The sequence below is a fragment of the Alosa sapidissima genome, chromosome 22 (assembly GCF_018492685.1).
Source record: "Alosa sapidissima isolate fAloSap1 chromosome 22, fAloSap1.pri, whole genome shotgun sequence".
Taxonomy (NCBI): domain Eukaryota; kingdom Metazoa; phylum Chordata; class Actinopteri; order Clupeiformes; family Clupeidae; genus Alosa; species Alosa sapidissima.
Genome location: NC_055978.1, coordinates 27074965 through 27090767, shown reverse-complemented (window position 1 = coordinate 27090767; position 15803 = coordinate 27074965). Strand labels below are relative to the sequence as shown.

Sequence of the window (15803 nt, the reverse complement as noted above, 5' to 3'; positions counted from 1 at the left end):
TTTACAGCAAAGGTAGGCCCACATACATACATACATACATACAAGTGGGAATTATTGTCAGGAATCCCTGATCAATGTAATTGGTTAGGCTGGACTAATAATTTCAAACTTAAAGCTGTGTCTACGCCCGTCAGCATGCTAGTATTGGAAAGGTTTCCCAATCCTGAGTGTCCAGACTTTATTCACAAAGTGAATGTTTACAAATAATGCATACATAATTTGCATATGTAAACATATGATTTCTGAAAACTTGCCATACAAAAAATATTTGTATTTACACGGGTAAACAACTGGACAAGTTTCATGGCGATATCTATTAGTTACAATTTTACCCTATTCACCTGTGGTGATTGCCTTTTGATCAGTTCAATTTAATTTTGTGCTTTATGTGGAAATTTGCAAATTCTTTGTTGGGCTCTTAGGCAAAAATCATACAGTAGGTCCTAAAGAAGCTTCATGTACAATATGATGCTTTTATCCACAAGACTAATAGACCAAGTTAAGTTTGATTTATATAAAACACAGCAATAGTAGTAGAACGTTCTATAAAATTATCAAGTTTGGTCATGGTTTGATCTTCCTACAGGACAATCCAAACTACAGGAAAATCCACTCAAAAATGGTGAAATGAACACAAAAATCAAGCTTTTGGCATGGCCATCCTGACCAAAATCCCAAATGGAAACCTGTGGGTTACGTTCAGGGTGACTCTACAAAACCCAGGACTCTGCAGGAGTAGGAGAGTGACACTGCGAAACTCATGTCATGAAATATCACACAAACCAATCTTAGATTGTGCAGAAAATATTTTTACTCGGCGAAAAAAAGTACATACACAAACATGGAAAAGACAATTAATAAGACATTTCTAAAACAGCTCACTAATGTTTTATCTAATGTAGATTATAGGTTGAATGTAACTGCTGTACAGGTGGGAGCAAACATGTGACGGCAGGAGCACCTGACCCTTAGGTGGTGACCAGCTTGCTGCCAGAAGCCCGATTCACGATCTCGTTGACAAAGCTGTTATTGTGAGCTGTGAGCTCAGCCTTGAGTTCAGAGAGTCGTTGCTTGACAGCCTCCTCAGTCAAGCCCTTCAGGGGCAAGGCCTTTACCTGCGCCAGGAAACCCTCGATCAGACGCTCCCCCTCCTGAAAATAGGATGGCTAGTGGTCATTCATAACATCTAAAATGGTTTTCAAACAAACCTGTTTTTAACTGATCGCTTTTTTTTTTAAACTAGATGTACTGCATAGTGGAAAATAATTACAACACCCACATGGTACTGTGCTTTGCAGTATGTTGATGTTTACCTTATTATCCCAGTGTGTGCGTGCTTGTGTGTGTGTGCATGCATATAGAGGTTGTGGGCATACGTGTATATGTATGCACGTTTGTTTGTGTCTGTACACACGTGTGTGCAATGCTTCACTAATATAAGGCAAGTCTGCAACAGACATAGTATAATTTGGTGACCAAATATTGGCCAAATATTTGTCTATATCCACATTGTACAATTCTACACAATTCTGCCATATTGTGCATGTGTGTGTCTACACAAACTTGTGTACATTGCCAAAAAGGCTACAACATGAAACAAACATTTCGGGCCATTCAAAAGGAACGGTCCTCTGCACCACTAGTGTCTGCAGTTCTCACCTGCTTCTGAAGGCAGCGTCTCTTGGCCTCAGGTCCCTCAGTGTCGCCTTCCCCTTCAGTCTCCCGAGGGGCGAGGTCCTGGAACTCCTCCAGCTCCAGGGCTTTCTCCCGCGCGCTGGCGATCACATGTGGAGGGAAGTTGGCCAGTTCCGCCACATGGATCCCAAAGCTCTGATCGCACACGCCTAACAAACATCAGCAAGAGACGGTCAAGGAGAGCTTTTGATCTGGCAAAGGTCTGATTCTCAGTTTCGTTAAATGCTGTCTGATATCAAGACGACTGCCCCTCACCCTTCTTGACCCTGTAGAGCATGGTGAGTGTGTCGTGGGAGGTCAGGGCAGTGACATGCAGGTTGTGGACGGTAGGCAGCTGTTGGGCCAGTGCGGTCAGCTCGTGGAAGTGCGTAGCAAACAGGCAGAAGGAGCGCAGCTCGGTGGCGATGAACTCAGAGATGGCCCAGGCCAGGCCAAAGCCATCATAGGTGGAAGTGCCCCGGCCCAGCTCATCAATGATGATGAGGGAGTCTTCTGTGGCTGAGCTGAGGGAACAAACAATGGCAAAAATGTTGTGATGCATTGTGCGTCATGCATAACATCTATAACTAAACTGTTTAAACTAAGGTACTAGGTGACATCAATGTATACACCCAAAAATACAAACGTACACACCTTTGGTATGGATTTAGGGTGTGTTCAGACTAGTGTTATTTTTGCAGCATTTACAATATAATCCTATGGAGTAGACCGTGTTTTCAAAAAAGTCCTTTTTTTAAAAAAAAAGGCTGTTCCCTGCAGCTCAGGGTGTCTTTTTAAAATTAAGAAAAGTCCAACTTCTCAGAAAAAAACAGCATCACACAATTTTTGACAGCTGACCAGTTACAAGCGGAGTAATGAGACCTTTGTATCCAGCACAACGGTAGATGGAAGCAGTGAAGAAACGTATACATGGATTTCTATGCAACATCATGAAAACATGCGTGCGCAACTAAGAGGCAGAAAGCACCATAGAACAGCATAGAGCAGTGCTCTCCATGAAAAGAATAAAATTAGTTTTTCTGCTGAAAACTGCACCAATTCGATATCACGATAGTTAGAGAATGTTCAATATGTTCAATATCCCTAACGGAATGCATGTCTTCGCCAAAAATGACAAAATACGATGTTATATTAATAATGCAAATGAACGGCAAACTCTGAAATATAGCCTGAAATGAGATGTTATCATCATTGAGACAAAAGGGATATACAAAAAAATTCCGATTGTAGCTTACAGCAGCTGACTATTTAGGTTAAGTTTATAACGCTGTGGACGGCGTCTTCTGCCCCACGGCTGCGCGCGCATCTAGTTTTGTTGGTAAATGGGAAACCTGTGTATGATGATCGACTTTGGGTACAATGAGCTATGACATGAGAGTTAACCTGAATCTCCATATTCATTTATGGAGCTAAACTGGATGCGTCCCAAATTTTCTGGTCAGCGTGTCTATTTCAGTCGTTTGAAAAACTAGCATGTTAGCGATCATTATTATTAACGCGATTAGCACACGTTATGGCAGTAGAAACTCCCTCAACTGCTTTTTGCTGCGACGGCTTTGCAGTGATAAACAAACAATATGTTGCATTTGTGCAATTTCAGCAATACACAGTATGAAAAACAGCACCCTAAGTAGTACAGTGAATGGAGTCAGAAAAATTAGTGCACTTAGTATCTCACTAAGTGCACTAAACAAACACAAGTGTTATTACTACTGATTAGTATGAGGCAGAGAGGCTGAGGAACAGGTGAATAATTGCCTACCGGAGTATGGCTGCCGTTTCCAGCATTTCAGCCATGAAGGTGGACACACCCTTGATCTGACTGTCTCCAGCACCCACACGTGCCAACACGCTGTCCACTACGCTCACCTCCGCCTCCTCGCACGGCACAAAGCAGCCGATCTGCGCCATCAGCACAATCACTCCCACCTGGCGGATGTAGGTAGACTTGCCCCCCATGTTAGGACCTGTCAGTCAACAATAAAAATCACAACTTTAAAAAAACTTTATCCACTTTGTTACAGTTGTGAAGTGTTGTTGTACTTCATCTACAGTATCTTTATGCCTTTAATAGTGCCACCAGCTACAATATCAAAAGCAATGTTCAGTATTTAATACAGAATAGAAATGTTTTTACTAGTCTCCAAAGTATTTGGATCAGATGAATGTGAAAACTGTAGCAGTAGATCTGGAAGAATGTTTATGTTGTTATTGTAAAGAGTAATAAGTGAGATTATCTTATACTGGAATCAAGTGGAGCTGGGAAACCTGAAACTATAGATCGAGATCAGATCGACTTATTTGCACATCTATGTTGTTCCTGAAGTGACTGGCTGTACCTGTGATGATGTGGAAGGTCTCCTGGGCGCGAGTAAAGGACACATCATTGGGGATGAAAGCCACATCATCCTGTGCCTCCACACAGGGATGGCGGGAGCCCTTGAGGAACAGGCGGCCTGAGCCCTTGTCCAGTATGCGTGGCCGCACGTATGGCACCGGGGCAGCGTTGGACACCAGCGCAAAACTCACCACTGCGTCCAGCTGGGCAGTCACCTCGTTCAGTGTGTGCAGCGGGTCCATGTAGCCTGCGGGACAGTTATCAGATTCAGAATCCTTGACTTAGTTCACCAGAACAATCTAAAAACACCAAAACACAGAGGCAGCCCTGGCGTGGTCACTACCAGTGTAAATGAATGGCACCCGTGTTGTTCGTCATGTGTAGGGACTTGCCTGAGGCAATGCTGAGGATCTCCTTCACGATGGCATTCTGGGCCTCTTCATACTCCTCTCTGCTCTTCGTGTACTCTTCATTTAGTGAGCTCAGTTTGCTGCAGAGCAAACACATCACACCTCAGTTTGCATCGGTCACTTGCTTGGTCATTTGTGGTAATCAGATGGCACAGCAGGGACAAATATTTCAGACTCAAGCTCAAATCCTTTTGCTCACAGAACATGATTCGGTCCCACTCACTTCCTATTACTGATTAAATGTATGGTGTATGCAACAGAGTTTCCACTAGAAAAAAAATGAGGTTTCGTTTTCCGGACATTTTGATGATATACCGGTCAAATATCCTATTATCCCTAATTAGTCAAATTGAGGAAAACTGGAGACAGGCCATGTAGCTTAAAGAATGACATAATCAGGCTGTATAGAATGCAACATGTTCATTAGCCTAACTTAAACATGCCTAACAAGATCTAGCCAGTATCTTTTCATGGACAGCAAGAGTCCGCTTCGTTCGTTGTTTTAAAAAGGCTACGTTGTTTGTTGCTGCTACCCACGTTATCTCCAGTGGTGACTGTTTAACTTACACAGATGCGCACACACAAGAATGAGCGCTCACACCACTACCCCCTAATGCTATGCCTCTTTATTTGATAACAATAAATTAAGAAATGTTTCCTATTCTGGGAAATGTTTAGTTTATTTTTCTTTCGGCCGCGGTTCAATGATACCGTTTAATTGTGCCAGAAAATATCCGCGGACCAGTAATCGCCTAGTCGAGGAGGCCCTAACCCTGCAGATCATAGACAGAGAACGCATAGGCCTACTGTATGCTTTGGGTAAAGAACACTTTGCATGTCCAGTGTACACGGAGAATGACAGTGTCTTGGAGCGGCCGCACCCCCCGCAACTCCACTTCCAATGTCACTGATTCCGACAGATACGCCCGACACTTCTGTTTATCTGGTGGTGGTGGAATTGATTGTTTAATAGATTACTTTTCAAACGGTAGAGTCTGTTCATTTAAAAACATAGCCAGAGGACGTATAATATAGGCTTACATATTAAGGCTTATTCTCAAATTCAGATTGCGTTAAGGGACGGGATTATTAGCCAATTTCAATCTGACAATTTGACCGGAGAGATTTAATTTTGTCGGACATTTAATTTTTTTTCTGGCCAATGTCCGGTAATTACCGGACAACGGAAACCCTGGTATGCAAGTGTTTATACAGGTACTGACCAGAGACAGTGGACCTACAGTAATGTATCCTCCTCTTCATTTCCCAGTATAGCATATGCATGTGCACACAGTTAGTTTGATTTATACAGTTTCTGTGTTTTGCCCCATGTAAAATTGTCAGTTGAGTGTGGACAAGTGCTTATGAGAGGTGAATTAGAACAATTATTTGAGGCTACATCATGGAAAACTCCCCTTCTCAAGACACAAACATAAAACATTTACAAGCATGTATTACATTTTCATGACCGCACATACATGCATACATCATGTTCTTTGTACTTTTTCAATATCTATGGGTTATGGCTAATATATGAGAGGGGGCCTCGGACCTGTTAGTGAAGCGCACGCCATTCTTCTGTACATCCAGTGTGGTGAACTTCTTGTTGTTCCTCAGACTCTTTTCTTCCTTACAGGTCACTCTGAAAAAGTAGCCAATCTGGGCATTGGACTCCAACTTCATAGTCTTTCCTCCATCCAGGCCTGTAACAGAAATTACAATGGCTACAAAAGGAGAAGACCCCACAGGTTGAGACAGGCTTTAGGGGGTTAGTTAAAATGTTTGTTTCTTATTGGCTGGTCTCAATCATGCAATTAATTTCAAAATCTATGTCACTAAGCGTTTTCATTATTCTGTCTGATGCATGAGAGAGTAAGTAAAGGTCAGTGACACATACCCAGTTCCCTGGCAGCACTGGTCAGCGCTGACTGCATACCCTTCTCCAGCCTGTCCATGTTCTCCCTGAGCTCGCTCAGTGTCGGGTCAAATGAGGGCTTCACCAGGAACTCATGGTGCTCAATCTGCACAGGGCGTCAATGAGATGGTGAGGACTTTCTGTCCAACAATCTAGCTAGCAAGCCGTCCCTCCACAGTTGCATTAACAAGCGCAGGTTCAGGAAGAGCGAGTCACCACAAATGCTGACAAGTTACAAACTGAAGCCTATTGTGCCGATCCCAGTAGAACTGTAACTAAGTAAATCAGATCAAGCTGAACACTTTCATGGCCTAATAGCTCCAGTATGCAATTCCACTGCTAACCTGATTCATGTCCAGCGTGGTTTCAATCATCTCCTGGAACTTGGAGAAATCGGAGATGAGGTCATTGAGTGGAGTGATAAAAACAGCATTCAACAGCACCTCGTGTTTCCCTAAAAGCATGAGCAGAGAGATGGAAGGGATAAGAGGCCAAAGACGTTCTTCTCCATTTTCTCACTCACATATTCTCCCTTCTCCCTCACGCACCCAGGGAGAGAGATAAAGAGGAGACTACGCTGTGATTGCGTTTTAATGGGCAAGCTGTCTAAAAGGGCGTGGGTCCTGCTCACCACTGTAGCGTTGCAGGGCCAGGACCAGCGCAGGGAGCTGACCCACGGCCTGGTAGGCGCGGGTAGCAGTCCTGCAGGGTGGCACTGTGCCTCTGGAACTTCTTGGCCAGGCGGTTGAGGTCAGGGAAGCGCCGGAGCAAGTCCTCCTGACAGCTCTGCCTCAGTTCAGAGTCCTCCACAAAGCTTTCCACAAGATTCAGCCTGACACACACACACACACACACACACACACACAAGTTAACAGACTTGCATATATAAAGTCTCCAGTTCAATGCAGGATGGATATCAGACTTCAATACACAGAATAGCTTCTCCTTTGAACAGATCAAGGCAAACAAAGCGTGGCTCTGCTCACCTCTCCTCGATCTTATTCTTGTCAATCAGAGGCTGCTTGATCCATTGGTTAACAAGGCGTTGGCCCTGTGGGGTCCTGCACCTGTTCAGAAGGCCTGACAGGGAGTGGGAGCCCACAGTCGTGTCCGACCCCTAAAGCATTTTAAACACAGTAGTAGACGTTAAAGAGACACATCCCATCATGTCCTCGGGGAGAGCGAGTCACTAGATAAATCAGCACAGCGATGTAGCCCATGTCAAAGTCTTATTCTTACAGGGAAAAGGTTGAGCGCGTTCACAGCAGCGTTGTCCAGACGCATGTACTGGTTTAGGTCAAAAGTCGTGATCTGGAAGGAGTTGAAGTTTGCTTCGTCAGACAGAAGCTCTAGGAACTTGATGACTGCTGCCAGGGAGGACATGGCAATCTGCAGAGAACACACACACATTCCTGACTTCAGGGAGGAACTCGGCTGCATGTATGACAGAGTGTGCAACAGTGTTGTATTGTGTGCCGTCATTAATAATGTTGGGCTCACACCTGTTTCTCCATCTCAGGCAGGGCAGCACTGGAGACAGTCTCACCCTTGCGAGCTCTCAACAGTCTGTCCAAATCCTGGACAATGTCCTTTGTGGTAAACTCGGACTTCTTTCTATCCGACAATAGGATTCCTCCTCGCTGGACAACCTTTATAAAACCAAAGGGGGGGGGGGGGGGGGGGGGGTGCAGATACAATCAAGCAGCCATGTACAAACGAACATCAGAATTATACCCCACTGCTCTCCAACACATAAACATTACTGAGCATTTTACACAAGCACACCTGATTCAATATTATGAGTCTCATTCGTAAACAAATGAAAAAGCTATCCCATTAAATCAGACATTAGGCATAGCTTTGTCCAGAGTAGATATCCCATGATGGGAGTGATGTGTTGACTATGAATCTGCCATCATAGTAGTGTACTGACACTGACCTGTCGGAGCTTGCCTGTGTCTCCCCCTGCGTCCCCGATTGGCAACACACACTCCTTTGGTCCCATCTGCACCAGCAAGGCCTCCAAGTTGGAGAACTGGTCGTTGTCGGGGAACTCACAAACACCAACTTTCCTGAGGGTGGAGTCGACATAACCCACGCCGACCACACGATGCCCATCAGGCCCAGAGCCCACACGCACCCCGACCACTCCTGCCACACCTTCCCCTGGAGCCCCACCACCACCAAACAGGATCTCTTCAAACTGGGACAGATTTCCAGGTGATGCCTGTTCAAGCGATGTCATGATCAAACATAATGCACTTGACGAGCACAATGAAATAATGACTGTCCAAATGACTTACTACCAATCAAGAACATTCATCGTGGGGATGATTACATCTAGACAGCATGTTTTAACAAGCAGCTGCGCAGTAAAAGCAAAGTCCTTCTCTGTTGATATGATAAGAACAGAAATCATGGCGCGGTGCAAGTAAGACCTATTCCGAGTCACGAATGACTTACCTTGTATTCCACTTGCCAATCATGCTCTTTGGTACTCTTGCCGCCAGCCTTGTTCTTGTACACTTCGACGCGGTACTGGCGAACGAGGAGCAGATCTCTCACAAAAGACTCGAAGTTCATTTTACTGAGGACCACGCTCTCAAGTTTCTTGCTCCCTGCACAGACAACACAAGTTGCGTTGAAACAGACCATGCAGGGCCTGTTTGCAGCTAAAGCTAAGCAGGTCAAGATAGCTGGCCATGTCGAATGCTGTCGGTAAATGAAATGTTCATTTGCCAGACCACATCCAGAACGAAGGCACATAAGGTATTCATCAGATGTATTTTTCAGATTTGCAACGAGCTAAGTAGGTAATTAACTAACCAACAGAGTAGAACACTTTGAATTAAGGCAAGATTAGCAGTCTCCAGTTAGCAAGTTACAGACGTTACCTGATCCGAGATTTTTGACGACTTGATTAGTCTTGAAAACCTCTTTTGCTGCATAGATGGCATCTTTTCCATGCACAGTGTAGTAATCGTTGCGATCAAAAACCCTAAATGTAGTGTCTGGTTTTTCCGGCATAGAGAAAAAAAAGTTTAAGAAACCCGATTCGGACGCACTGTCCATAGACAGGTTCTGCTTTGGTTGCACCGCCATGCTGGAATCTCCCGCCAGACTGTGCACGCAGTGGCCAATTGAGAAACGAGGTCCCGCCTTCTGAGTCACAGGGGTTTTCTGTTTCCTCTTGTGAACAGAACTTTGTCAATTTTACGGATAACAACATGGGAAATTATTCGTGTTGCTTATATTCATTGCTCAAGCAATGCAATTATTAAATTAATTATTCAAACCTAAATTTGTCTGCGTCACTGTCACCTCTGCAGGGCACTTGGATGCAAAAACATCCAAAACGCTAATGTAGTTTGTAGTTGATGTCAACACTCGCCTTTACCTGGAGATGGCAGCACTGCTCCTCTCTGAGTCGCACAGCCTACAACGTCTTTGCCTTCGCATCAGTTAAAATAGTTTGTTTGTGTTGATAACTCATCGACTCATCTTACTTTGGCACTTCATTTCCTGGAGACTTCGTTGGCTCATAATGCATCCACTGGGGCCGTGGAGACCCATTCATTTTTACAAGTTGCTGGTGTAGGGCATTGGTGTAAATTACTTTATTATATTTCCATCATCCTCCCTTTACCCCCCTACACAGGGCACAAATATCCATCACCATGGAAAGACCATGTTCATATTTCTCAATTCATTCCATTGATGCTGGACTCAGAGGTAAATTGTAAGGGTGAGAAGCCTCCTGTGGCACAGTAACTCACATTTCAGAGCTGAACAGAAGCTAATGATCTGGAGATATTGAATTTGTGTTTTAAGGCCTAAAGTAGGCCTAGCTAATTCCCACGTACAACAGTGCTATCATCAGTAGTGGTCATGCAGAACATGAAAAAATAACATGAGAACATAAAAATGGATTGCTTTCTTGCTCATATAATAATTATATCTCTCGTGTTTTTGGTTGTGACTTTTCACCATGGCTTTTTGCTCTTAGCTGTTTCATTACAGCTATACTGAAGCAGGTAAAGTCTCAACATGATAGTGACATTGTTCCACTTTGTTGCCACTAGGTATGTGTATCAGGGGTCCCTTTTGCTATCCAGCTCCTCCAGAGCTCGATCCGTTGGCCAAATATAGACAGGAAATACTTCCTGCTCTCCAAACAAATGGCGTCATTTCACTCTGTGGGGACTTCACTCCTTATGGAATTCACAGATCAGCAGAGTGTGTCGTTGTAAACAAACCTATCTGTCTGTGGAGTAGATGATGCCTCATCATGGAAAATACAGCTATATGAGTGTGGTAATATTCTGCTAAATGAATATATGTAAATATAAATATGACATTTTAACTTCATATGGATATTATAAAAACCAAAGAAACTAATTAGAGAAGGAATATTCATATGTGAATGTAATTCAGAGTAGTATGGGATCAGAAGTAGGCAGATATTTCAACTGGCTGTGATGCTGCTGTTTGACCACTGGATGGCAGGCATGGACTTGTGCCGCAACTTGGTAATGGAACTGTCTTTGCAAGGTCTCCCTGCTCACAGGAAAACTTACATTCAACAGACTCAGGCTGAAATGCTTTACCTTATCATTAGAGAGTACTTTTACAGAGAAGGAGATATTTAAGTCAGTATAAACACTCTGGCAGTAACAGCAGTCTGAGACCACACTGTCTCATATTTGAATGAAATCAGATCAGTGGCAGAATAAACCTCCTTTGCTTCAAGGCGTTTCAGCCTCTGTGTTGCTCCTCCCACTGCTCTCTCTCTCTCTCTTTCTGTCTCTCACTCTAATTTATCACTTCAGCCCACCTCACTTTTTTTTCTCCATGGTTCTCTTGTTCGCACCATCCTGGTACTCACCGCCTATTCCTCCCTTCCTTGTCATTTCCTCTTATTCTTAATCTTCTTTGTAGTATTATTGCTTATAGACAGTGGATAATGAATGTAGCGTTAGGGCTCTGTGTGGCTGTTAGAGTGAACGCTTAAGTGTGGGTTTGGAGAGATGTGAGTGGGCAGCTGCTGATGGTTATATTTAGGCTCACTCTTAGCATTTCCCATACTCACAATGTGTTCATATTTGTCTGTGTGTGTGTGTGTGTACTCACATGTTCACATGAATGTTTGCATGTTTGTGTACCAAGGGCCTGTTTGTCTCATTATCTTTTTATGGGTGTCTTATCTATCTATGACAGACGTGCCTATTTGTGTTCTTTGCTGTAGTCACTTTCTGCATGTAGATTGGTGTGAGGTAGGTGGGTGTCGACAGCTTGTTGCAAGGGGCTGGATTATGCCTTGTGCAGCGCTGTTCACAGAAATCCTTTGCAAACAAAACGTCACACACCTGCCACACTCAACACACTGGTTCAACTGGTCCAATCACTGACCAACTCATTATTTCGCTGATCAAACACACACACACACATGTATACACTCTTAGACACACAAGATGTATATATGCAATGCATATATGTTGACTATGTTGACTTTGTTGACTATTTCCACTGGCATACTTCTATACTGTAGAAATACCACCAACACATTTCTACAGCTGCAGCCTTAACTGAAGATGGGGTTATTAGCCCATGAAACTCTAAAGCAGCCTGCCTATGGGAAAATCAGGAGCATATCATGAGCAACGGAGTATATCAACATATCATGAACATCACATGATGTTCAAGTTGCACCAACAAAGTGCAGCTTCTGTTGTCATGATAAAGAAATCTGAAGTCAAGAGGGTACAAAGTCCATGAATGCATCCCATTTTCAAACTGAAACTAATTCTGTGTGCCACACTCACAGAGATTTCATTAAAACCACAAAATATGACCTCAGAGAATGTTATCTCAGCACTCTGTGAACAAAGCATTATCTCAGAAACAGATGAACTTTGGCAGACGAGAGACACAGGCCAACTGCTATAAAACAAGAACATGACAAAGAGAAGGATTTCCATTAACCAGAAATGGTTGTGTTCTAGCCCTCGTCTAAGTGAGTAAATATATTTTACATAAGTCTACATCACATGTACACTAGGTCAGGAAAAGGATACAGACTGCCCAACAGATTACGATGTTAAATTCGCTCTACTGTCAACTTAACGTTTCTATTAGTGCCCAAAGATTATGTTTGCTTCACTCTGAAATCTTTACGTCTCTACTTATACTTAGATTACGATGTTAAATGTTTGATTCTCATGAAGAACATTGTGTTATTTGTTGGAATAATTTAGAATACTTGGAACTTGGAATTCTATACTTGGATTAAAATACAGTGTGATGTGGAAGAGGAGCCATAATGATTTAACTTACAGACCAGGACTAAAAGACCTCTTTACTTGGCTTTTTACTTGGTTTTATGTGAACTGGTTCACATAAAACACCCAGGCCTATAACCTTGAGCAGTTTCTTGTTTTTCTTGTTTAGGGGAGATACATTTCAGATTACAGATCACCTTGTTTAGGGGAGATACTTTTCTGATTACATCACCTCTCATTCTTTCAGTTATTTCACCTGTTATTCATGAGGGTTCAGTGAATGAACATGAAATGTGAATTCCTGAATCCGTAATGTGGCTGACTTAAGGTGGCTAGACATTAACATACCCTAAATTCTCTGCTTGCTGGTGAGTAGGCCTACTTGTCTTCATGACATGAGCCTCCACACAGCATAACCAGCACTTTCTCTCAAGAGGATACATTAACCTTTGGCATGTGACCTTCATTTACAGTGGTCATAAAAGCAGGCTTTTTTCTTAGACAGGTCAACATCAACATACTACAAAATTCCTTAACCCAGCTTTATCGCTGGTCTTAAAGGACAGTGTGGCCTGCAAATTCATTTAATCAATGTGTGTGTGGATTGCTGCACAGCTGGTGATATCTGATGGATATCAAGGATGTCAGATAAAAGATTCACCATGCAGGGTAAAACTCAATTACTGCCTAAAATATACACAATATCATACACACAGATGTATACAGCAACCCCCTGCCCCCAACCTACCCCATAATATGCTTAACATTCAAGGACCCTCCAAAGTGACCAGTTTGTCTGGGACACCAAGTGAGTTTTCTTCACCACCCCTGAGCAAACACAATCCCCTGGTTGTGGTGGCTGTTATGCATCACAAAGCCCTGCAGACCATTAAGAATGAATGGGTCTGTATCCCTGCTAAACACATTGTTGTTGTGTCAGCACACACCTGTATCACCAGGGCAATTCATAAGGCAAACACTAAACAGGGTTCCAGGAGGGCACGTGAAATACAAGTTTCTTCTGCTAGACAGTAACTATAGGGCAAGAAACACAAAGAACTTGTTTGGAATTAAGCTGGATTGTTTGGAAAACTCCTTTAATATATTATATTTCAAAGGGGCTTTGAGTATGCAGGATAAGCAACCAGATGATTGGTCTTGTGAGGAAGCTCAGCATGCTATGCTTGATTGTGGGTAAATAATGCAAGATGCTAGTGATGTAGTACTCGAGTCCGGTCTCAGACTCGAGTCCGGTCTCGAGACCTATTTCTGCTTTCTCGGTCTCGTCTCGGACTCGTTCCTTCAAAGACTCGGTCTTGACTCGGTCTCGGACCACAGTGGGAGGAGAAGGACTCGTAATTTCAGACCGAGTCCTCGAGACCAACGCACTTTTTATGTTCATATAAAAAAACAGACAACACATAATAACAATAATAATAAAATGCAATGTTGACCGGCATTATTTGAAAATGACATCCCATGGTGCAATGCAAAGATACTGCCGTCAGAGCCGTTTATTTATCTCTATGGCTCTGCTGCCGGTGAGTGTCTGTAGGTTAGCATAGTCCATATTAAGACGTTAAGACTGCTCCTCTAAACAATTCCCAATCTAGCTTAGTCTGTAGGCCTAACTGTTAATTATTAACTGGGGTGATATTCAATTATGAATATTAAAACTGACATTTTTTTATGGTCTTGGTCTCGACTCGGTCTCGACTCCTAAAGGACTCGGTCTCGACTCGGACTTGCTTCCTCAAAGACTCGGTCTTGACTCGGACTCGACTGTATTGAAAACCAACAGACTCGGTCTCGACCCTTCAAAGACTCGGCCTTGACTTGGACTCGGCATAGGTGGTCTCGTCCCCATCACTACAAGATGCTTTGCTGTTGGTGTGCAATTTTAAAATGTATGTGGGCCATTCACCCAGGGGTGCTGCTAGAATTGTTGGGGCACGTGAAATAATATAATAATCAATTATCAATAATGATGGTCATTAGTGCTGGGCGGTATACCGGTTCACACCGTATACCGGTGTATATTTTCGTTATGATATTCATTTTTAATATACCGCCATACCGGTGTATTTGATTACACAACGTTTGGAACGCTGCGCCGCGCGGGCTAACAAGACATCCACATCCACATGAAGTTAACGTTAGCCTACCACTAACGTCATGTAAACCACATAATAACAATACATTTCTGATAGGCCTATTTGACAGAGTAACCATATTAACAGAGAGGTTTTATTTTAAATTGTATCGTTTTCAAAAAAGTATAATTATTGCAAGTTGCACTACTTTTTGTATTGGTTTTATACAAGATGTTTGTGAAATTTGCACAGTAAAAGTTCTGTATTTTGACTGCAATTGTCTTTGCATTCTGATTAGATTCTTCATTAGAATCATGAGTGGCTCTTTGTAAATAGCATCGTTTTCTGGGGCCATGCAAAACTGCATTACCACTAGTGTGGAGTTATTCTACATCATGACAGTAAAATAGACCATCCTTAGTCAATGTACTGCAGCAATTCCTCTCTCAACCTGTAGAAAATGCTGTGAACATCTGATTATGCATGGTAAAAAAATACCGTCATATACCGTGAAACCGTAAGAATTTTGAAAAATACAGTGATGTACATTTTTGGTCATACCGCCCAGCACTAATGGTCATTATGTTCTAGTGTTAGGCCATTGGGATTGTCCTAACTTTCCCCTGCCTCATGATGAGAAATTGATGAGACAAGCCAACAAAAGTCCAAAACAGAAAATTGTCCACAAGGAACAGACATTGATATTAATATTCCAGCTATGACAAAGACCGATAAATTCAAGACTATAGATTGGCATTAAAAAGTTTAGTAGTAAAGGGCAAAAATATCTCATTGTGATATAAATCCTCATTTAAATTATGATAGCTGCTGTGTGATAACACTAAGGTGACTCAGACATGTGTGTGATAAATGTATTTACTTACTTTACATCATCTCAATAGTTCCTCAATAAAACATTCTCATGAATACAAATTGAAACTTCAGATAAGGAAGGTGTTGAGGAAGTCTCACCTGATTCTCACATGAGCACTAATGTAATACACCAACAAACTGTTATACCTTTTGGATAATTCATGACTTATTTTTGATAATAAATTGACTATATTTGGTCAG

General features: G+C 42.7%; 1 protein-coding gene across 1 annotated transcript; it reads right to left on the bottom strand.

The window, feature by feature from the left end:
* Positions 1–788: 788 nt before the first annotated feature.
* msh2 (mutS homolog 2 (E. coli)) lies at positions 789–9540 on the bottom strand. Its single transcript, XM_042078481.1, is given in 17 exon segments — positions 789–1151; positions 1660–1844; positions 1951–2198; positions 3458–3662; positions 4035–4280; positions 4426–4523; positions 5996–6146; positions 6341–6464; positions 6703–6812; positions 6990–7050; positions 7052–7190; positions 7345–7475; positions 7598–7747; positions 7861–8007; positions 8298–8585; positions 8822–8976; positions 9253–9540. Coding segments are annotated over 17 exon segments (2829 nt in total). The 5' UTR covers positions 9461–9540; the 3' UTR covers positions 789–968.
* Positions 9541–15803: the final 6263 nt, after the last annotated feature.